This window comes from Herpailurus yagouaroundi, unplaced genomic scaffold, assembly GCF_014898765.1.
Source record: "Herpailurus yagouaroundi ecotype Mexico unplaced genomic scaffold, PumYag 379, whole genome shotgun sequence".
NCBI lineage: Eukaryota > Metazoa > Chordata > Mammalia > Carnivora > Felidae > Herpailurus > Herpailurus yagouaroundi.
In genome coordinates, this window is record NW_024412596.1 from 309,507 (window position 1) to 333,277 (window position 23,771).

At 52.8% G+C, this 23,771-nt stretch overlaps 1 protein-coding gene across 1 annotated transcript; it reads left to right on the forward strand.

The window, feature by feature from the left end:
- The first annotated feature begins 5,603 nt into the window (after positions 1 to 5,603).
- Positions 5,604 to 23,360, forward strand: STX1B (syntaxin 1B). Its single transcript, XM_040463123.1, has 10 exons — positions 5,604 to 5,901; positions 13,894 to 13,968; positions 14,170 to 14,269; positions 14,384 to 14,458; positions 16,955 to 17,028; positions 17,394 to 17,502; positions 17,684 to 17,757; positions 19,954 to 20,091; positions 20,192 to 20,302; positions 20,559 to 23,360. Exons 1-10 carry the CDS (start codon positions 5,872 to 5,874, stop codon positions 20,637 to 20,639), a joined length of 867 nt encoding a protein of 288 aa, XP_040319057.1. The 5' UTR covers positions 5,604 to 5,871; the 3' UTR covers positions 20,640 to 23,360.
- The last annotated feature ends 411 nt before the right edge of the window (positions 23,361 to 23,771 follow it).

The following is a 23,771-nucleotide window of genomic DNA, read 5'->3' on the forward strand; positions in this document are numbered from 1 at the left end:
ACCATTACAGTGGAGGTTATGGCTTCAACAAATGAACGCGGGGCGGGGGGGGGGGGGGGATGCAGACATTCAGCCCATAACAGAATACTCTGATCAAACTTTCATTTTACAAGGGTCCTGCTGGTGGCCACCACAGATGGCTGTGCCTGTGGGCACTATGGGAGCTATCACATGAGAGAGGCACCAACCACATCGTAGATATCAATGTTTATTACAGTTGTCTGACAGATGGAAGTAGAGTGTCATGAGGAAGGCAAACCTGTTTCTATTTGCACACAGGTGCAGTAAGGGTTGGCAATAGTCCTGGTTACGTGAAGGTTGATTGGGAAATCAGGAATCACCTCAGGCCAAAAATAATGAGGCCTGGAAGTGGGGATGGAACCTCCGTTAACAGAGTCTATCAGACATGGTTGCAGATTGGGAAAATTGGCGAGGGAGTAGGAGGGTCCTAGATCACTTCTGGATATCTGGCTCTTGCTGTATGTGGAGACAAGTTTTCTGGAATAAGAGAAAGTATTTCAAATAAATTACCTTTATAAATCACAGCAATAGACTATTAGAAAATGTAAAAGCACCATTTATAGAAATATATAGTGCCTAAGTAAACCTTTTTAAAATATGTTAATATCTTTTGTGACAGAACATTTAAAATTTTATCAGATTTTAAAGAAATCCAAAACCGATGGATAGATATACCATGTAAATGAATAGGAAGACTCAATACTGTAATGACATCAGTTCTTCCAAAATATATCTACAAAGTCAGCACCATGATCCAGTGTCTCTGCTGCATGACGTTGACTCTGGTTTTGAAGGACAGAAGGGCTGGCGTGACTCAGTGGGGAGCCAGATACCAATTGGCTAAGAGAATGTTTCGATAGTCAAAAATTTCTTCCTGGATTGGATCCCAGCTCTTGCCTTGAATAAATTACTTAAACTCTTTGTGCTTGTGTTTCCTTGTCTGTAAATAGAGATAATAGCAGTAGCCTCAGATGGTTGTTGTGAAGATTGAATAATACAAATAAAACACTTAAAACAGAGCTTGACACATGATAAGCACTATGTAAGAATTAGCTATTACTATCACTACTATTATCAAGGTTATTAACATTATATTCACTTTACAGGTTCATGATGGTTTGAATGGGCAGTGGAAATAGTGAGGGAGAGGGATGTGCAACTAAATTCCAGGGGCCTAATGCATAAGACCTGAAAGTTGGATGTGAGGGATGAAAGAACAGGATAACAATACTCTTTCGCATCTGCCTGAACTGAAATTTTCTTTTTTTTTTTTTTTAAGCTTATTATTGTGAAAGAGACCGAGAGTGCAAGGGGGGAGGGGCAGAGAGAGAGGGACAGAGATCCAAAGCAAGCCCTGTGCTGACAGTAGAGAGTCTGATGCCGGGCTCAAGCTCACGAACCACTAGATCATGACCTGAGCTGAAGTCAGACACTTAACCGGCTGAGCCAGTCAGGTGCCCCTGGAATTGAGAATTTTTAGTTACAAATGGCTCCTATGCTTGTTTTCTCAGTAAATCCTCACTGTGCCTGGGGGGAGGGGGGGTGAGTATTACAGTCCATTTTACAGAGTTTTGGACCTAGGGCTTAGAGAAATTACCTCCAGGGAAATGGGCAGGTTGATGTTTATTTTGCTTGCCACGGTACATCTAGCACCACAGCATAGTCCTGGCACAGAGTAGGGCCTCAAAAAATACCTACTGGTTAATAGATGAATAAGTCAAATGGATATTCATTCTTTTGATGCTAAGCACAGCAGGTGTGATAGACAGGCCCTGTGCCAGTTACCATGGGGAGGCAGAGATTAATCAGATGGGGTCTTTAAACATGCACTCAGAGTCCAGTGGGTTGATAAGCTATGAATAAATTTCTCCACCTGAAGTACTGAGCCTTGAAGGACAGGAAGTAACCCAAGCCCACTGCAAAAATAAGCCTTTGTTGTATTAAATCACTGAGATTTGGGGGAAGTTTGTTACATAGCCTAACCTAGCCTTGGCATTGCCTAGATATACTATTGTTCCCAAACTTGACTAAAAATAAGCATTTCTAGAGGTAGTGGCTAAAAACCCAGATTCCTGGGCCGCCACACAGATCTACTGAATCAGAATCTCCAGGGACGCATCCTGGTAATCTGCATATTTAACAGGCTTTCCCTTCATCTTCAGAAGGGTCAAGAAAGGCTGAGCAGCTAAAGTCCAAGGAAGGATAGGAGTGGGGCTTGGGCATATGAAAGGGAAGGGTGTTCCAGAGGTTAGGAGGAACATGAGGAAAAGCATGAGGTGGGACTGGAATCAGGAACATGAGCCACGATGGTATGTGCTGAAGTGGGAAGTCAGGTGAGGAAGTCTGAGCTTTATCTCACCAACAGTGGGGAAGCAGGGGATGGCCGGCTTATACTGATACTTTAGAAAGGCCAGTCAGGCAGGGAGACTGCATAGGAGGCTGGGGCATGGTGCACGTGACCCACCTCACCTGGGATATGGGGATGACTTTAAGAATCACTGAACAATAAGAAGAACTACAACTGTTACCACATCACATATTCCTGTGTCCATCTTTAGTGCCACAGCCAGATTTGAGATGAACGCCTTTCACCCCTTCATTTACTTAAATACTTGGGCACCTTTTTATGTGCTGGGTGCCATAGTGCCACTGGAGAACCAGCAATGAACAAAACAAACAAAAGTCCCTGCCTTCATGGAACTTACTTTCTTTGTCTTTACGCCCAGGTAAGGGAGTGAAGGCATATACCATTCATTCATTCATTCATTCATTCAAATTTTACTGAACATCTGCTTTGTGCCTGACCTTGGTTGCCGGGGAGAAGCAAACATGAGTCAGGCCCAGTCTGGTCTAGTGGGGAAGCTGACTCAGCCCACACCTCATGAGGTTGTTTGCCTAGACTTCTGGGAGAGGCTTGGAAGGATGGGAAGTCTGACTATTCAGGAAGGGACAAAACAGAGTACTGGGCAGAGGAAGTGGCACAGTGAAAGACTCCAGGGTGCCTGGGGTCCCTGATCCCTTTGTGTGATTAAGGCTTGGGGTCTGTGGCCCAGGGAGGGAAGTGGTAGGAGAGATGAGGTGATGGTGGTGGGATTCAAATGCCAGGGTAGCTACTAAGTGAAATCTGGGAGGCCATGATGGGTGGTGGAGTTGTTGGTGCAGGAGACTGATATTATCACATTTGTTTAGGGGACAATCGCACTAACACCTGGGGAGAAAATTGGATATGCAGGGAAGGGGCTACAGGTGGGAAGACCAGAGAGGGGGTGTTAGGATGGTCCAGGTGAAAGCCAATGAGGGCCTAGACTGACCTGAGGAGGTGGAAGGAGTGAGGAGGGAAAGGACCCAGGAGACAGCTCTGGGTTTGGCAGTTGAGGGAGGAGCTGTAACATTGTGGTTTTACAAGAATAGGCTTTGTAATCCAAAGCCCCAGCATGCAAGAGCCCCAGCTCTGTCCTTTACAAACCTTGTGAACTTAGATCCATTATTTAACATTTGAGCCTCAGTTTCCTGATCTGTACACTTGGAATAATGGCAGTAGCAGCTACCTGGTTGGGAAGATTCTAGGAGCTACTAAGCGTGGCACCTAGGACATAGTGCATGCTCAGAACACAGCAGCATTATAAGGACAGGGGAGGGAACCAAGGTCAGCTTTTAGTCTGCTTTGAGTAACTGGCTGATGGAGATGCCATCTCTGATGGAGAATACAGGAAGGGGCACTTTGGGAGGAGAAGGCAAGGCCACCACAGCGTTGGAAGTTCCATCAAAGCCCTGGCCTCACTCACTATAGTTATGGATCTATTCATGTTTCTGATGACATCTTTCACCTCTGTGTTCTTGGTGCCCAGCTCAGTGCTCAGCCTTGTAGTAGGTGCCGCCTTTGAGGAGGAGGACCTGGCTTGCAGGTATAGATGTGGGTACTGTAGGCAAGTAGGTGCCGCTGACCCTGGGAAGTAAGAGAGTAAAGAAGAGAAGAGAACCCAGAGCAGGGCCCAGGAAACCCTGATGTAGAGGGGTTGTGGGAGAAAGGAAGGATCTGGAAGGAGGCTGGGAAACAATATTCAGAGTTGGGGGGCGGGGGGACTGGGCATGAGAGGCAGGAGGCAGGCTGGGAGCCAGGGAGGAGAGGGTTTCAGGAAGAGAGAGGTCTAGGCAAATTATGGAAAGAGCCCAAGTGTCCATTGACTGATGAATGGATAGAGAAGATGTGGTATGTATATACGATGGGCTATTACTCGGTGATCAAAAAGAATGAAATCTTGCCATTTGCAACAATGTGGATGGAACTCAAATGTATTATGCTAAGCGAAATAAGTCAGTCAGAGAAACATAAATATCATATGATTTCACTCACATGTGGAATTTAAGAAACAAAACAGATGAACATAGGGGAAGGGAAGGAAAAATAAGATAAAACCAGAGAGGGAGGGAAACCATAAGAGACTCTTAAAAACAGAGAACAAACTAAGGGTTGCTGGAGGGGAGGTGGGTGGGGGGATGGGCTAAAAGGGTGATGGGCATTAAGGAGGGCGTCTGTTGGGATGAGCACTGGCTGTTATGTGTAAGTGATGAATCAACAAATTCTACTCCTGTTAACTAACTTGGATTTAAGTTTTAAAAAGAGAGAGAGAGAGAGGTCATAAGGGTCCTATGTCACTGAAAGATCATGAAGGGTAAGGCCCCTGACTAGTGGTCGATGGATTTGGCATCAAGGAGGTGATCAGGTAACTTGGCAAAAGCAGGTTTAAGGCCTGTCAGGGGCCAAAGCTCCACTGCAGGGGTGGAACAATTGGTGTGATGTTAAAATATGGAGAAGGGGAGAAGAGAGGTGGGCATCAAGGAGAAGGACACAGGGTACTTGGACCTTCAGGTGTACCTTCATTCCCCTCCCAATGAGGACAAATTTCGTTTTCAACATTCAGAGCCATGTAAAGATAGGCCAAGAGTTCTGGTAAGGTAGTGAGCCCCCTGTCCTTGGAGGTAGACAAGCAGAGCTCTGAGACCCATCGCTGTCACAGAGCAGGCAAGGCTGTGCAAAATAAATCCCAAAACAAACAAGTCCCTGTCCTTCCAGGCTTGGCTGATTCCTTGCATCACAAAAGCCACCTAGAGGGTCGGTTTTGCTATTTCTAGTGTCCAAAGAACCTCCTGCAGGGACACATACACAGAGGTGGTCGTGCACACGCTCGCACAGATACTCACAGATACCAAACATAAAATCTATCTATATCTCCTGGTATAAAGGGATGCACAGCAACCCTTCCCTGGGTTATTCCCTTAATTCATTCCTTTACCCCCTTTCTGCCCCCACCCCCCCCCCCCCCCCCCAACCCAGCAGCTCGCTGCCTCCCGCCGCATCTCCTCTGCCTCTCTCCGAATCTCTCCCTGCTTCTCTGGTTCTGCCCTTCCCCACCCCCCTCTAGGCCTCTCCACTCCCCCTCTCCCTGGGTCCCCCTCCCCCGGACTACAACCCCCAGGCGCCCCCAGCCCCGGGCGCTGCGCATGCCCCCTGCTCCCCGCCCCCTCCCGGTTCCCCCCTCCCTCCCTTCCTCCTTACCTCCCTCCGCCCCCCTCCCCCGCGCTTCGGCTCCCGCATCCCTCCATCCAAGCCTGTGCCGCAGCCGCATCGCCACCGCAGCCCCGGCAGAGCCGAGCCCGGCCCAGGCCCCTGCCCCTGCCCGGCCCTCGGCTCGCCACCCCCGGCCCCGCCCCCGTCCGCGGGCCCCCCCCCCAGCGGCTCCGGTGCCCCCCGGCGCCCCCAGACTCCGGCCTCCAGCACCGAGGCAGGAGGCAGGGAGCAGCAGCAGAGGCAGGAGGACGAGGAGGAGGAGGAGGAGGAGCCGTCGCAGGATGAAGGATCGGACTCAGGAGCTGCGGAGTGTGAGCTTGGGGGTGGGGAAATGGGGGGGCGGGACCCCAATATTGGGGGAGCGCGTGGGGGTGGAGTGGGGGAGGTGCTGGGACATGGGGGCAAATGATGGGACTGGAGGTTGGTAGTAGGGGCACCCCAGTATCTGGAGGCACCTGATGTCTCCAATGAACCTGCATTTTGGGGACAGCGGCTGGAAGAGGTTGGAGGCCATTAAGACTCAAGGGGGCAGGAGAGATTTCAGGGGCCTTGGATACCCACATTCCCAGGAGAGCCCTGGGGTCAAATCTGGGGATGGGAGAGAGTGAACATCAGGAGAGAATTGGAGGGTACTGTCTGTCATCCCCTGGGCAGATTTGCGGAATGAGAAAGATGGGGGCGGTTACTGGGCCAGGCTGAGTCTAGCGGGACCCAGATTTGGGGGGTGCTCTGGGGAAGGACACAGGTTGGGCCAGAGATGCCAACACCTGGCAGTGAATGAAGTGGATGTCTGTGTGTGCACGCGTGTGTTGCTCCCTGTGGGGAGGGGGCACCTCTCAGAGGCAGGGAGGGAAGTGGTGGCCTCAGGAGACAGCCAGAGGGCCAAGGCCTGAGATTGGGTGACCCCAGAGGTGGGAGTTGGGGCTGCAGGGGAGAGGGGGAGGAGGTTCCATGCACAGGGCCACGGAACTGGGTTTTGTGACATGGACTGCTTTGCTGGGGGGAATTGGGGCATTCTGAACAGTCAGGGGCAGGTTGATGTGGACCCCTGGTCTGCAGGCCTGAAGAGGCCTAGCTCCAGGAGTCTGGCCAGGCACTATGTGTTTGGGTGACAGGGGGAGGAGGGCGGCACTGATGTCCGCAGTGAAGGCTGCTATTTGGAGGGGCTGGGGAGTGGGGGCTTGATGAGAATGGTTTCTAGGGTAGGGAGAATGCTGGGGGATTTGTAGAAATGACCTGGGGGCCCAGAAGGCAAAGCTGACAGCTTGCTCTGTGCTCCAGGCCTGTGGTGTGATGTTACTAAAGTACTAGCCCCGGCCATGATGTATCCTGATGCACTGGGTCTTTCTCAGGAGGAGCCTGTTGGTGGTTCCCTGCTCCCAGGGTTGTTACCCCATTTGACAGATGAGGAGACTGAGGTTTGGAGGTAGCAGGAACTTGTCCAAGGTCACCAAGCAAGTGGGTGGGAGGATCAGACTGGAATCTGGGTTTCCAGTCTGGCAAGTTGACACGTGTCTCTGCTTTTTTGGTCTTTGAAACAGAAGTCTGAACACTGGGGGTAAAAAGCTCTGTCTTTGGAGAGCCCCTGGATATGGGGGTGGGAAACCAGATTACAGAAAACAAGAGGAAGGGGCTTGAAGATAAGTGACTGTCATCTCTGGAGAAAGACGGGTTGGCAGATGAGAAGGAAGAAGAAACTGGTGGTTGAATAGGGAATTTTGAAGTTTTCTTTATTAAACTTCCACTGAATGTAAGGGCCAGGCATCTAGAAAATGGCAATAATAAAAACAACTAACCCCCTAGTGCCAGATATTGTTTTGAGTGTTTTATTCATATTTACTCATTTTGATCCTCACCTCAACCCTGGTACTAGTCTGATTCCATTTTACAGATAAGGAAATTGAAGCCCAGAGACATTAAGTATCAGGGATCAGCGTTCTGGATCAGAGTCACATAGCTAGTAAAAGGCAGGCAAGCAGCGGGCCCCATCACTGGTGCTCTAAACTCCCTTTCTCTCGCCATGCACTTTTCAAAGCAGGTTGCTGTTTGTAATCTCATTGGACCCTCACTGATCTCCTGGTAAGGTATGTGGACTAAGAGACTACCTCATTTTAAAGCTGAGGAAACTGATGCCCAGAGTGGGCAAATAACTTGCCCAAGGTCACACAGCCATCAAGTGAGGAATGTGAATTTGAACCCAGATCCCCTGCTGCCAGGACAATTCTATCACTCTAAAACCCAGAGAAATGGAAAGCCGTTGAGGTGAGGTAGTGGTGAAATCATGGTATAATTGGGGGGGGGGGGGAGGTGGGAAGCTCCAAGACAAGGATGGAAGGGGAGGCAGGGCATGGAGTCCTCTTCCACATAGGTGAGGGAGGCAAGGAGGTCTGTCTGCTGGGGCTGCAGGGGGTAGGCAGTGTTGGGGGGGGGGGGGCATGGAGGGGTAAAAGGAGTTGGGTAAGTGCTGGTGGCTCTGGTGTTAGTCACAGCTCAGAGAGACTAGAGATTTGGGAGGGGGTGGGTGGGGTGGGGAGAAGCTGCCAGATGTAAGGAGTGCAGGGGTCTCCCCATCAGAGTTGAGAGCGAGGAGACTGGGAAGCAGGAGAGACCGGGCAGGGTGTTGGAGGCCTGGTTAAGAGGTCTCTGAGATGCTGAGAGTAGTGGGGGGCAGTAGTGGGAGGGGATGTCAGCTCAGGGGACCTGATCATCTTCCCAACAATACTTTCGAGTTCCCCTGGGAACTCAGATCTGTTTATCAAATACCCTGTGAGGGCACAGATTTGGGAGTCAGACTGTCTGGGTTCAAATCCTAGCTTTGCTACTTCCTGTGTCACCTTGGGTTAAGTTTCTTAACCTCTCTGGTCCTCAGTTTCTTCATGTTTGAATTGGGAGTAATAATAGTACCCGTTTGCAGGATTGTCCCAAGGATTGAAATTAGGTAATATCAAAAAGTACCAAGAAGGGGCCTGGGCACAGCAGGGCCCTGTGAGTGTTTATTATTCCACATTTGACTTGCTTGTTTCCCTTGAACCTCATATCAGCCCCCTGGGATGGGCAGGATGTGACCCCTAATTTATTTTGGAGTAGACTGAGGGCCAGAGAGGCAACCGGACCAAGGTCAAACAGCTGTTAATGGCAGAGCTAGTGTTGAACCAGGGTTTTCTGTTTTCCAGTTCACCAAGCACCTTTGGGCATGAGTTGGGAGGTGCTGGACTGGAGTGGAGGCTATGATGGGGAGTTAATCCGCTGGATTGTTGTCCCAGGGTCCAAGGAGCAGGGCCAGGGTCAGGGCCAGGGCTCAAGAGGAGAGAACGGGAGCAAGTGAGTTGGAGAGGAAGATTGGGGAGGGAGAGAAGCCTGTGGGGTTGCATGGTGGACTGTGGAGTGGGAAGGCAGGAGGCCTGGGGGGTGGGGAAGATGAGGCCTGTAGGGAAGGAGGCTCAAATTTGAGGCCGGGTGGGAATGGGGGCCGTTAAAGGACAAGTCACACACTCTAAGGACAGGAACTGAGTCATCTATGTAGTACTTAGGTATGGGATAGGCACAGGGAGGACTTTCAGTGGTAGACCTGAAATAGTGAAAGAGCAGCCCAGTGTGAGAGGGCAGGGATCAGGAGAACCCTGGTGATGGACCACTGCCCCCCGGCTGCACAGGGCGCATTTCTGCTGTGCAAGCACAGCAAGTTCACCCCTGCCTCAGGGCTTTTGCACTTGCTGTTCCTTCTGTTGGTCCCCCTGTTTTGAACGCTCTTCCCTCTGCCTGGACCACTAATCCCTCTGACTTGAATTCTGTGTCATCAAATGTCACCCACCCCCAGAAAGCCCCTCCCTGACCATCCTGGGCCACCCCTGATAGCCGTTTCTCCCTCTCACTGGGTTCATCTCCCTGCTTGCCAGTTAGCATAGTCTGAAATCATCTTGTTCATTCTTCGTCTCCCTCCAATAGAACGTCAGCTCCTTGGAGCTAGGACCTTCTTCCTGTCTTGTCCACCTCTGTGTTCTCAGCAGCAGCTAGAGAACTTGGCTCTGCTCATACATAGCTGCCAGGTGAATGAATGATTCAGTGGGGCACAGGGAGGATGAGGAAGGGAGTAGGGGGATAAGGAGGGAGGGCAGAGCGGCAAGGTTGGGGGAGGGAGGGCGATGCTGGGTGCTGGGAGGGCAGAGAGGCCCAGTCAGGGAGACAGATGGACAGGAGTGGGGGTGCGGTGGAGAGAGGCTGCTGCCTCTAGATCAAATGATGTTTGCACCCCTGAGGAGCACCTGTGAGCATGTGTGTGCGGTGCGTGTTGGCACACGTGTGTTTACATACACACACGCGCACTCTGACTTTTCTGTCACCCAACACCAGGCTCTTTCTGCCTCTGTGTTAGTCACCTTCTTACCATCTGTCTCTGATCTCTGATCTCTGACCTGCTAGCTCACTCTGTCCCCCTCCTTCCATCCACGCATCTGTCTATGTGGTCTCCCCACACCAACGTACACGAGGGCCCTTGTATCTCTGATGGGGAAAGACTGAAGCTAGAGACTTGGATCTGATGCCCCCTATTCCCAAGGCGGTTCCAGAAGGTGCCCAGGACCTCTGCACTCTGTCACTTCATCCTTTCAAGCACTTGAGGAATTGGTGAGTAGGAAGAGCAGCGACTGTGAGTTTAAACCCAGGTGCCGCCCTGTCAGCACCCCATACAGCACCCACTGGATAATCTTGAGCAAGTCACTTAATCTCTCTGTGCCTCAGTTTCCTCATCTGTCAAATGGGTATAAGAATCGTATCTACTTCATGGAGTATAAGAGACACTCAAGGCACTTTGGACAGGGCCCAGCTCACTGCGATCTGTAAACATGTGTTAGATTTCTTATCTTCTTCATTTTGCATGTGAGGAAACTGAAGCTTGAGTTGTCCGTAAAGCAGATCGAGCGAGCGAGCGCATACAATCGTCTTTTTCTGGGTAATCTCATCTGCCCATAGCCTGCATTCTTTTAGGCTGGCCAACTTCTTCCAGAAATGGAGGCCATGCTCATTAGTGAAGATGCACACTGCAGAGCAGGGAGGGCCCTTGGTGCACCAGGCTGCCCTTTTTGCAAATGAACTGGGGCTCAGAGAAGGGCTGAGATTTGCCTAGGATCACAGAATAGGGCAAGGGAAGGTAGAATTCCTGGCTTCCTGTCTGGGCTCTTCCTGCAGCCTGGCCCCTTACTGGTTATCTCCCCTGGCCACAGGAGTTCAGCAGTACTGGGGACACAGCAGAGCAGGACTGCGGGGACAGATCCTGGGATTAGCACCAGGCAGGTCAAGTCTCACCTCTGGCCTTATTTGCTGTGAAGCCTTAGGCAGGTCAGGCAACCTCTCTGAGCCTGTTTCTTCATCTATAACATGGGAGGGGCAGCAGGTAATAGCCAACCCTCACTAAACACTGCTTCTCTCTGGCAGCATTAGGCATTTTTCCTGCCTGGTTTCATTGCCTCCACCTGCCCAGCATTTGGAGTAGACGTTATCGCCATTCAGTGAATGCAGAGGCTGAAGCTCAGAAGGCAGAAATCATGTGGCTTTGCAGCTGCTAACCTGGGCAAGTTCTTCAGCCTCTCTGTGCCTCAGTTTCCCCATCTATAAAAGGGGGCTATAACAATATCTACCTCAGGAGGCTATTGTGAGAATTAAAGGGACAAATGTACACACAGGGCATAGAATGGTGCCCAGCTCGTTCTAACACGCTTTGTAAATGTTTGCCATAATTATAATTATGCTAGCCAGTGATCTTTATAGACTTTACATAAAGATTAAATGAGATAACAAGAATATAAGACCTATGTGGAAGGTGTTATTATACAATAATATTTTCCTAGGATTTCGGGGCACAGAGCCTCACCCAGATTGGGCCTTAGCAGGAGCTGACCTGAGCGAGAAAACATGTGGTGGCAGAGTTGGTGGAAGGAGGTGGCCTGGTCTCAAGCCTTAGAAGGGGCTGTGGGGGAGGTCTGTCTTAGATGCCTATGATTTCCAGCCCATTCAGCCCAGGTGCCCTTGGACAAGTCACTTCCCTTCTCCACCTCTGACCTCCTGTTCCCTCATCTGTGAAATGGGGACACTGATATTTGCTCAGCCTCTCTCTCAGGGCTGTGTGGTGAGGATCAAAAGGGATTATAGATGGAAAAGTGTTTGTACCCTGTAGAGGATTATTAGCTCTCGGGCCTCTACCTTTCTTCCTCTCTCAAGGACAAGGAAACAGGCAGCCAGGGATGTCCCAGGGCAAAACCTAAGGGAACTGGCTCTGGGAACAACAGTAGAGAGGGAAATTAGACTTTAGAAAATCAAAAGTCAGTGTGAGAAAGGGACAGAACAGGAAAGTTCCCAGGCACCTGAGCCAGAGACACGCCTCATGACCGGTGGGCAGCTGGGCAGAGGGCCGAAGTCAGAGAAGTGGCAGAGGAATGGCTTTGGCTGCAGGGGAGGGAGACCTTGTGGGGCAGCTGGCTTGAGGACACAGTATCAGGGGAAGCCAGTGGGTCCTCAGAGATGAGATGAGCATCCCAGAGCCCCTCCGGGCCAAAGTTTATCGGGATAGCCCTGGTCTGGTGGAGACTTGAGAAGCCTGACGTCCTATCAGAGTCCCCGAGCCCGGCCTGGTATTACCTCTCCTTCTGAGGGCAGCTGTGGGCAGACGGAGGAGCCTCCCTTTCCCAGGGGATGTTTGGGATGGTCTGGAAATTAAATGTAAGTGCTGAACACATTTTCTGACATGGGGTGGGGCCCAGCGTCTGTGGGGAGAATCCCTTGAGTTCCATTTGGGCAGGAAGCTGGGGTGGCATTGAGAGTGTGCAGCTGGAGGGCTCCTCCCGGTGCTGCTGGGGCTCTGCTGATTCCGAGTTCACTTGGCTGCCTAGATTGCATCTAGGTCCCATCTGGCTCTGTCTAGGTTCGATCTGAGCTTGTCTGGGATCTGTCTGCCCCAAGTCTAGTTCGGTCGAAGCCTGTCTGGTTTCTGTCAGATCCCGTCTGTGATCTGCTCGGACCCTGTTGAGGTTCCGTGTGAGTGCTTGTCTTTAGATCCCAACAGGCTCTACCCCAAGTGGACACTTTTGGATCCTGTCTTGATTTCACTCAGGCTTTGGTAGTCAGATTCTTTTGGCTAGGTTCTTTCTGGAGGTCTGGGTGAACTCTGTTTCAATTTCTACTGGGGCCGATTAGAGCTCCTCATGTAATTAAGCTTGACAGGCTCAGCTTTTGTCCTCAGACTTCTGTCCCAAGCAGAGAAGAGTCTCAAGCCCAGAGTGTGTAGCACCGGGGAGCCCACCCTGTCCCCTCTCTTCTTCCCCAGCTCTGAATGAGTGTGCCGACCTGAGGGTCAGAGAGGCACAGAGGGCCCTCCCGAATGTCCCTGGGGTTGCCACACGTGTCAGAGGGCAGCTTTGCCGTGTGTGGGTGAACGTCAGCATGCCAGCGTCTCTCCGTGTGGGTGTCAGTGGGCCTATTTCTGTGTGTCTTGTGTGTCAGCCCTTCTGTCCGTGTCACTGGTCTGTCTGACGGTGGCGGTGGTGGTGGTGGTGTGGGTGGGTAAATCCCTTTGTGTCTCTGAGCCCTGGGGGTGGAGGGCTGAGCAGCTGCAGGTTGCAACTGGGAAATCCAAGCAAGTGAGAGTAGGTGGGTGTGAAGTTGGGAGAGGCTGGATGAAAGAAGTGAATACGAGGGGCAGAGCAGCTGAGGGGGTGAGCGCAGGCAGCGGGAGGAAGACGCAGGGAGCCGGGGAGGTGGGGGTGCTGCCTGTGGCTCTCCTCCAGCCCTCCCTGGACTTGACTGCTTGCTCAACTTGGCGCCCGCAGCTGGCAGTGAAGTGACCTTGCACGGGGGACGTGGCTGGCCGGGTGGAAGCTGGAGGGGAGCAAAGTAAGGCCTGGGCAGGAGCGGCCGGGAGGGATGGTGGACAGGGTCAGGATCCTGGGCCTCCATTCCAGACCCCAGATGTTGCAAGGCTGACGTTTAGCCAGTTCATATGATACCGGTTCACAGCAGCTGTCCTGAGTGTCACCCACCTCCAGGGTGACTGGGCCAATTCCACCCTTGAGAGGGTGCCTTTTTCTGATTCCCTCCACCCTGTCCTTTGGGCTGTTGGCCACCTGGCTTCCGGGACCCCGTTCCACAAGAGAGCCAGTGTTCATTCTGACTGCTTGGTGCCCTTGCGTATGACCTGCATATGACCTGTCCCCCCGCATATGACCTCTCCCAAGACCTCTGCTCTGAGCCTAGAGCTGGGAGCATCAGACTCGGGGTAGGGACTGTTCATGGATTCTGCCTCTCTTGCCTCCCAGGCGAAAGACAGTGATGATGAAGAGGAGGTGGTCCATGTGGATCGGGACCACTTCATGGATGAGTTCTTTGAACAGGTAACTGAGCTTCTGATGCTCTCAGACCCAGAAGCTGGCCCCCAGCCAACAACTTCCTTTGCCCTGTTCCCGCCCCTGCTCTCCACTTCTACACCCCCTTGGCCTTTAGATCTTGCCCATTTACCTGAACCCTGACTGAGCCCCCGGGGCCCCTTGCCTGGCTCAGCGACTTGGCTGGGTATAGCTGATTTGCTGCTCCAGGTGGAAGAGATCCGGGGCTGCATTGAGAAGCTGTCAGAGGATGTGGAGCAAGTGAAAAAACAGCACAGTGCCATCCTGGCCGCCCCCAACCCAGATGAGAGTGAGTGCTGCTTCTGGGTGGCTGTAAGGGGGATGGGGTTAGACAAGTAGGGGAGTGGTGTAGGGGGTCTGGGCTCCCGTCCATACGTGTCATCCTCTCTGGCTCTGTCCCCAGAGACCAAACAGGAGCTGGAGGACCTCACCGCAGACATCAAGAAGACTGCCAACAAGGTTCGGTCCAAGTTGAAAGGTGAGGAATGCAATCCCCAGACTAAGGAGGAAAACAACTGTGCCCTCGTTGGACCAAACATGCCTTTCTATAAGGAACGTCTACAAATTTCCAGGACCCAGATTCCTAAACAGTGAGAAAGCGCAAAACCCCCAGATTCCCCTCCTTGCTCCAGATTCTTTGGAGAAAGATACACGACAAGGAAGTGGGGGCGGGGGGGTTGTCCAAGTTGCATCTGCACTCTGCTGGATCCATCAGCATGAAGGTCCACCAGAAAATACAGTCTACCAAGTGGCTTTAGTTTCATTAAATCCTTATTTCTCCAGAACAGGTGCCGGGCCTAGCGCTAAGCACCCAGTAGGTGGGCTCAGCAAATGCTTCTGAATTGGTATCGTCGGCTCAGGACAGATTGGACTGTGTGGCTGACATCAGGAGCTGGCAAGCTTTCAGGAGGGACCTGCCAAATGCTTATGTATTTGCTCTAATTTAAGGACTTGGGTGCTGGTAATAACCACCTTCCCTCAAAGCATTGTGGGTTGGGAACCTCCTTGTCTGCTGGTGCCAGGGGAATAGCAGTGTTACCGTGAGGTGGTAATTCAGTATCAGAAAACATTTGCCAGGCACCTACTTTGTCTGAGGCACATTGCTGGGCTTTGGGGAAGAGGTGTCATGTCAGATGCCTGGCCTTGAGCATACTAACCTTTGTCCAGAGAGAGGAGAACAGGGACTCCATGCCTTCCCCGAGTCAGTGGGAGGTCATGTGTGAGCCTCCAGTGCTGATCTGTAAAAATAAGCCCTTTACACTTATGTGCTGGAAAGGAAAATGGCCCAAACTGGGAGTGCATTAAGTACAAATCCAGACAGACGGAGTTCAACTTCCATCATCAACTCAGTTCTGGACAGCTTCCATCATCAACACATTCCTCACCTCAACTTTCTCATTGGTACAGTAAGAAAAACAGAAGCAATTTCAAAGCAGGTTTTTGGTTTTGTGTGTGTGGTTTTTTTTGTAGCAATTTTTTTTTTCCTCTAAATGAAATCTTACAGAGAACTCCAGTATATACAACACGTAAAAGTCATGCTATTCTGGCTGTACTGGGGTTGGGAGACCTAGGGCCCTACCCGCCTCGCCTCCCCTTTACTCCTGGCAACAGTCCTTGAAGTTCTTTCTCAGAAGCAGGGTTCCATGGAACACCATTTAAAAATTCCTGGGCTCAAAGATTTCTTTGGGCCCATTGAGCTCTGACCTTAACACTCTCTATAAGACCAAGAGGTGGCTCCATGGATCATGAGTCCAGGAACAGACCAAGAAAGAACCCAGAGAAAGTAGGAGCGATGTAGAGAAGCTGACCTTCCAGGCCTCCAGAAAAAGAGAGGAAATTTTCTTCTCCATCTTTCTCCAGCTATTTTGGTGTGTGACCTTGGGTCAGTTGTTTTACCCATTTGAACCTCAGCTTCTAGTGTAAAACATGGACTGAATTCCTAGGATTGTTGTAGGAAGTCAGTGAGGTCCTGTAAAGGCCCCCTCACTCCATGGCTTGGCTCCAGTCCCAAGCCTGACAATAGGGTCCCAGTATGGGCCGGGGGCTCTGACTTCCCTGGGTGTGTGTTCCTGTGCTTTTCCAGCAGCAGGTGGGCCAGAGGTGTCACTCAGTTACTGTGCCCACCATTGCAGGTAGGGGAGCATCGGGGGTGCTGTTCAGCCCCATATCTCCCCTGCTGCCAGCAGAAGAGAAGTGATGTTCTCAAGAATGGCCTGGAGGCCCTTCCAGGTCTGGAGGGCCTGGTTGATTCATCCCTGCTGCATTTTCAGAGCACTGTAGATCTTATCACACACAAGCTCTTTTTTAGAAAATTTGAATGATAGATGTTAGGAGTGCATGATCCAGAAGCAGGAATCCCAGTTCATCTGTGCAGCTTTTCCAGAACATCTTGTAGAAGTGGGAATTCCCAAATTAGGGGTCACCTTGCAGGGCTGGGGGAGAGCTATTTTCTATTGGAACATCCCTCCCTCACCCTAGGATTTTGGAAGAAAAGGGCGGCCACTAGAACCTGACCCACCTGGAAGTGCCGGCCTTCTGCCAGAAAAACCTCAGGGTGGGTTCCTGCCCTCTTTCCAGAGGCCTTAGGAAATGGAGAGTTCTCCACATACTGGAGACCCTCCAGTGGACTGGGCCCACACCCCCCTCAGTGGGGTTAAGCACGAGTTACAGCTGTGGGACTTCTTTCCAAGACCCAGCACTTCCTCCTGAACAAGTAGCCCCTTTCTGTCTGGTGACCCGCGAACCCTCAACCTCCCCTCCTACCTGCCTTCCAGACGCCCTGAAACGTCTGTCCCTCTATTCACCCGCCTCCTGCCCCTGCCCCTTGGATCCTCTACTGTCTGCCCTCGCCATGGGTGTGACATCTCTTCACAGGCCTGGGGCCTGCCTCGGGGTGTCGACCTTTCCTACGTCCCGGACCCCTGCCCCACATGCCCCGGGTCTCCCGCCGGTCACTGCACCCTCTCTCCCGTAGCGATCGAGCAAAGCATTGAACAAGAGGAGGGGCTGAACCGTTCCTCCGCGGACCTGCGCATCCGCAAGACCCAGGTAGGAGGTGGCAGCCTGGCGGGGTTGGGGGGGAGCCGGATCCGACGGGGGAGGACTCCTGGCGGGAGCCAGGCGAAAAGATAGTGGGCGGGCCAGAGCCGAGCAAAGCGCTGGGCGTGGCCAGTGAGGAGCCTGGGCGGGGTTATGGCGGGAGGGCGGGGCTGGGCCCTATCTCCCAGCTCTGGTTGGGACCCCGCTGGTTAGCGAGTTGAATGGGGGACCTGGCGCGGGGGCGTCCAGGGACTGAGCAATTGTCTAGGGTTGGGATCGCAGCGCGAGTTAAAGAAGGGCCATAGGCCATCTCGGCTCCTCCCCCCTCCACTGCCTCCTTGACCCCTCCTGATGTGTCTGTACCCCTACCCTAGCACTCCACACTCTCCCGGAAGTTCGTGGAAGTAATGACCGAATATAATGCGACCCAGTCCAAGTACCGGGACCGCTGCAAGGACCGGATCCAGCGGCAGCTGGAGATCAGTGCGTGTACCCCCTTTCAAAATCCCCAGGCTTGCCCCAGCCCTCTTCCAGGCCCTTCCTCTCCCTGGAGACCTTAAGGCCAGGTGGGGGGAGGGTGGGCTCCTGGGCCTCTGCCCCATCCCACTACTTCAGGCCCCCAGACTGGCCCAGTCCCTGAGCAGGGAGGGCTTTCTCTCCACAGCCGGAAGGACCACGACGAACGAAGAACTGGAAGACATGCTGGAGAGCGGGAAGTTGGCCATCTTCACCGATGATGTGAGCCCCGGGTGGGGGTGGGTCAGGTTTTGGAAAACATTTACTCTCTTCCCTCCCCAAGCCGAGGCCGAGCTAAGGTCCTGAGTCCACCTTGGAATAACGAAGAGTGGGAAGCCAGGACCTGGAACCGGGGAATTCCATGGGAGCAGAGCAGGAAGGCACCCCCATTAAAAAAGGCCAACCTTTTAAGTAACCAGATAATGTTCTAAGCCCTTTACATATTGACAGTTACCTGCTACCTCATTCAGCCCTCACCACCACCCTCCGAGGCAGCCAGATTTCAGCGATGGGGTTAAATAACTCGTCCAAGGCCCCAGAGCCAGGATCTGGACCTGCGGTCTCCTGTCAGGGCTGGGGCTCTTCAGTGCTAAGATACACTACTCCCTCCTGAAGCGGGTCATTTCACCAAATGACTAATTTGCCTACATGTTGAAAAAATTTTTTTAAGTACCAGTTTTACTTTTGCTGACATTTTGCACCCTGCCCTTGTCATCTTCAGTGTGACTGGATGGGCTTCCCCACTGTAGTTCTTTCTCTTTGTAGATTTTGCTTGGCCTGCCCAGTTCTGTCTCCCTGCTTCTGCTGGCAGAATGGCTCTGGTTTAGATTTCTAGACCAGAATTCAAGTATGTTCAGTGACTATCTAGCAGTTTCCAGTAAATTGTTATTTAGAGAACTGATCTTTGTTAAATTAGCTTTGAGCAATTGATTAGGGCCCGTTAACCTGGAGCCCTCCCAAACAGCTCTGCCCAGTCTCTCTGTCTGAGAACGGAGAGGAGCTTGGTGGGTTCCAAGAGGACAGAACTGATCCCCGCCAGCAAAGCCACCATCACTGCAATGGAAACGCATCATTACAATGCAGGGTGGTTGGGATCTTGCCTGAGGGATGCCCTGCCTGCAGACAGGCCCTAAGGTAGTGGTTAACTACTGGAGTCAGGGAAAGATTCCTGGGGGGAGTAGCATTGAGCTGTGCTTTAAGAAACAAGGAACATTTGGACATGGTGAGATGGGCAAAGGGCCCACTAGACAAAGGGCACAGATTGAACAAAGACAGGGAGAGGGAACCACTTGCCAAACAGCCATTGAATGATTTGGGCTCATAGGATAGGTAGGAGATGAGGGCAGAAAGGGAGACTGAACCCTGGCTAGAGTAAAGGTGTGTAACCTGTGGTGGTGGGGAGTGGGGAGGAATAGAGGAGAGCCCTGGAGGGTTTTAGAGCAGAGGAGTGGCTCCTCATGGAGCCTGAACAGTGAGGAGTTTGGGAAGAGAGTGGCCTGGCTCAGGCCAGGTTGTCTGCGGGGAGGAGGTATATCTGATTGTGGGTTGGAATCTCTCTCTCCCCCTGACTCTTGAGGGCTACAGTGCGTTTCTTTTTTTCTTTTTTAATGTTTACTTATTCTTGAGACAGACAGAGAGAGAGAGAGAGAGAGAGAGAGAGAGAGAGAGAGAGAGAATGAGCAGGAGAGGGGCAGACAGAGAGGGAGACCCAGAATCCGAAGCAGGCTCCAGGCTCTAGGCCCTGGGCTGTCAGCACAGAGCCTGATGCGGGGCTCGAACTCATGGACCACGAGATCATGACCTGAGCCAAAGTCGGACGCTCAACTGACTGAGCCACCCAGGTGCTCCAGTGCATTTCTTTATTAGTTCTCCCCCATCTAATGTCACAGGGGCTCCAGAATGGGCACTCTGCCTTCTCCTCTGGTCCTCCTCTCCTACTTGCTTTCTCTGTTGTGTCCTCTTTCTTTACGCTGTCTGCCTTTGACCAGACGGGCGCCCCCGATGCTAGTGGTGGCTCTGCACCCCTATCTCTCTCCTCCCTGGGCTTTCCAGGTGTGTGTGTGTGTGTGTGTTAGAGGATGCCCTGGGTGAGGTGGTGGGCTCAGGTTGGTTTTTATTTCTTGTATCTTAACAGGCCTCTTTTAGTGCCTTACTGTGTGCCAGGGGCTGTTGTAATCAGCGTATACATATTAACTCACTTAATGTGCACAACAACTGTGGGAGGTGGGCACTGCTATTATCCACCTTTTCTAGGTGTGGAAACCGAGGCCTAGAAAGGTTAAACGGTTTGCCCACAGTTAGAGCTGGTAAATGACAGTTGGATTTGAACCCAGATGCTCTAGCTGCAGAATCCAAACTCATGGGAGTGAAGGCTCGTCTGCAGCTCCTCCCCCCCGTCCCCCACCCCCATTGCCCTAGATCAAAATGGACTCGCAGATGACAAAGCAGGCACTGAATGAGATCGAGACGAGGCACAACGAGATCATCAAACTGGAAACCAGCATCCGAGAGCTGCATGACATGTTTGTGGACATGGCCATGCTCGTGGAAAGCCAGGTACTGCCTTTCCCGCACATTCTAGGAGTCTGCCCTACGTCCCTGGGGTTCTTTCCTTTAGCCCAACCCCTACCCTGTCCTGTGCACATCTCCTCTGCAGGGTGAGATGATTGACCGCATTGAGTACAACGTGGAACATTCCGTGGACTATGTGGAGCGAGCTGTGTCTGACACCAAGAAAGCTGTGAAATATCAGAGCAAGGCCCGGAGGGTGAGCTGGGGCGGGTGGACCTGTGGGACAGGTGGGCTGGGCTGAGCGGTCGGGGCAGGGCTCAGGCCAGGGCTGAGGTGAGTGATGAAATCCAAAGGGAGGCCTTATCTCTGGCTCTGACCTCTTCCTTTTTCTGTTTTCTCTCCCCTCCTCTTTTTCCTTATACCTGCTTCCCCATCTTTCCCTGCATCTGTCTGTCTCCCTTTATCTCTCTGTCTCTCTCCTCCTTCTTCCCTGTCACCCTTTCTGCCTGCAGAAGAAAATCATGATCATCATTTGCTGTGTGGTGCTGGGGGTGGTCTTGGCGTCATCCATTGGGGGGACGCTGGGCTTGTAGGCCCCCCCATCTCTCCCAGACCCTTCCCCCACCACATTGGGAGCAATACCCCCACCATCCCCTTCCATCCCCTGCTCCAGGCTCACCCCCAAGACAGACCCAGGCAGCCCCCCCTTCCCACCCCCCGTCAGACCCTGGAGTCCCTGGACCTCACCCTGCCATGGACCACCCCTGCCCCCGCACGTAGATAGCAGCAGGCGTGATTACACATGCACACCAACATGCATGCCGCCAGCACATGCTCGAGACGTGTGGACACCCCAGCGTGTGTGTGTACATGTGTAGATGTGTGTAGAAGCACCAAATCACCCTTCTGCGCGCCCCCCCCCCCCGGGCGCCTCAGGTCTGTGTGTCTTCTGAGCTTCCCCCTTTCACTTGGGTTGTTGTGTGTAGACTGTGGCCGGGTATAACACAGCAGCCCACCAAGCCCCGCTCTGTCTTCTGTGAATAGATGTGTGTGTGTGTGTGTGTGTGTGTGTGTGGCCACAGATCCACAGACACACAATTCGCGTACATGGAATTTTGTGTTTGAGTGTTTGAATCCAACACAACAGCACTTCTTCCACGGATCCCCACCTCCTCCATGTCTGCTATAGGTAGGGCCGGTCGTGAGTGTACAGACGCTCACACTCACATTCCCAGAGGATCCAGGTGGGCCCAGACACACATAGGCCATGGCAGACACCCCAGTGTGATGTTAAGCAAACCTTCCTGGCTTAGGCACCCCAGGGGCTGGCATGTGTCCCAGGGAGCGTGTGTGTGCATGTGTGTGTATTGTGAGCCTGTGGAGTTTAGCCAAGGTGAGTGGAAGCGTGTAAATAAGCTAGCTCGGCCTGTGTATACGTGTGCATTTCCCCCAGCAGGTAATGTGAGGAATACGTGTGTGTGTGTGTGTGTGCGCGCGTGTGTCTCAAGGACATGCCTGAAATTTGATGGGTCTTCTCCTCGGACAGAGCTCTCCATATTGTGCGCTGGACACCCATTTTGGGTAGGCCCAAAAATACACATTTCTGTGCTATGTGGAATACATCTGTGTGAGAGTGTGTGTGTGTGCACCCACGTGTGTGTCTAGAGGCTTTCTACATGGTGTGTTTCTGCCCGCCTATGTGTTATATGCACACACGTTTGTCTTTAAAGACACGTGCCCATCCAGGTTTGTTTATCTGGAAGTATCTGCCCTCTCCCTCTCTCCTCAGAGCTGCTGACCAACATCTGGTGTGGTCACACACCGTCCCATCAACATTGTGCAACTGCAGCTTCCTGCCCTGCCAGATTTCAGAGCCCCTGTGCACACGTGCCCACACGCCTGTGTTTCTCTGTGTCTCTGCCAGAGGGTAGACCTTTGTTGAGAGCGGGTGCACCTCGGTGTGCTCACGCATGCCTGGGCTGAGGGGGCCTCGTGTGGGGGGCCCACTGAGGCACATACATACACACAGGAACATGCATGCTCCCACGGGCGTGGTGCCCTTTGAGGCTGCACCCACTTGCATGTAGATGCCACCCAAAAGGGCTATTTGTGGGAAATGTTACTGATGAGGTGAATGTCAAGAGCCACCCCAGACAGACCGAAAATTAGGGCATTCCTGCCTTCCACACATTTACCTCCGAACTGGCCAGGGCTTGTCCTCACCACCACATCTGACACTCTGGACTCTGCCTCAGGGACTGGAACTGTTATTTCAGGAATACTGGAATGGCCGGTTGGCAGCAGCCACTCAGGGTGAGCTGAGTTCCAGGACCCATCCCCTGCCAAAATGTTGGCAATAGCTGTCCCCCCCCCCCCACCGCCCGTCCCCTGGGTTGAGATTGAAGGTGAGGGCACAGGCCCGAGCTTCTGAGGGTGAAGAAAGGGCCACCCCTCCCTCACTGTGTAGACAGCACATGCACTATGCATGGAGGGTTGGGGGGTAAGGTTGGTGGCGGGGCTGCAGGAGATGCATGAGCAAAGGACCCACATATACAGGATTGAACACACAAGAAGTACGCCCTGCCCCAGGGTTGGGTGTGTGTGTGCAGATTGTCTCCCGGGGTCCCACTTCATGTGAAGTGGTGTGTGTGTGTGTGTGTGTGTGTGAGAGAGAGAGAGAGAGAGAGAGGGAGAGAGAGAGACAAAGACACAGGGAGACAATGCGGATGTGACCTTCTGGAACACAATACCCCTCCCACCCTCACCCAGCTCAAGTAGCTTGACCCTACTTGAGCTGTGTGAGCCCTGCCTGTGTGACGCCAATATATGTAACCCCCAAGGTGGGCTCTGTTGAGGAGGGGAGCCTGTCTGTCCCTTCCAAGAATGTCCTTCTTCAGGACAGGCGGTTTGCCCCAGTGTCTGATTACAGCCCTCCTGCTCCCATCTCAGGCTTCTTTGGGGACATCAGAGCAGGCCCCAGCATCCCCACCCTTTTTCCTTCCTGCTGCCTAGCCAGGACACCCTTGTGGCCCCGGTGTTTCCGGAATTCCTACAGCCTTGGGGCCACAAGAACAAGGGTGGAGCCACGGCTGGAATGATGCTGTTGCCTCCTTGAGTGGTATTAGGCCCATAGCTGTCCATTCCTGGGTCTCCATTGGACCAGAGAATCCCCGAGGGTCTGCTGTGCCCCACCTTCTGCAAGTCCCACAGGTCATATGATGTGTTTGCTTGTTGGCTGCCGTGTCTGTACGCGTCCTGGAATGTTGTCTGGGGGCTGGTGGCTTTTGCATGTTCTTGGACGAGTGTGCTGCTCACCCTCCGTGCACCTACAACCTCCAAGCCCATGTGTGCCCTGTGGGTGGTCCTGGGCCTGGCCAGGGCTCGCTGCTTCCCCGTCCCCTTTCTCCCTAGCCCCGCCTCTCATGAAGCACACTGCGTGTCCATCCCATGTGCCTGTGGGTCGATGCACGCTCTTGCCACGCCTTGAGCGTGTGTACATGATGTGTTCTATGCATTCACCCTGTCCCCCCAGCCTGCCCCGCAGAGGACAAGATGGGTGGCGCCCGGCTCCCTTCTTCCCCCCACCGCCCCCTTCCCGCTGTGCAGCCGTGTGCGTTGGCGTGTGTTTCCGTGTCGCTGGCGTGTCACGTGATGTAGCCGTGTTTGCTGACATGAGCCCTTGCCCCTCCTGTTTCTCCGTTGGTTTCTAGAGCTCTTTCCCTTTC

Excerpts from the sequence above, each read along its gene's own strand:
- STX1B (XM_040463123.1), top strand. The coding sequence starts at position 5,872 with ATGAAGGATCGGACTCAGGAGCTGCGGAGT. Across the intron at positions 5,902-13,893 it reads GGACTCAGGAGCTGCGGAGT|GCGAAAGACAGTGATGATGA; the intron begins GTGAGCTTGGGG and ends CTTGCCTCCCAG. Across the intron at positions 17,029-17,393 it reads TGCGCATCCGCAAGACCCAG|CACTCCACACTCTCCCGGAA; the intron begins GTAGGAGGTGGC and ends CCCCTACCCTAG.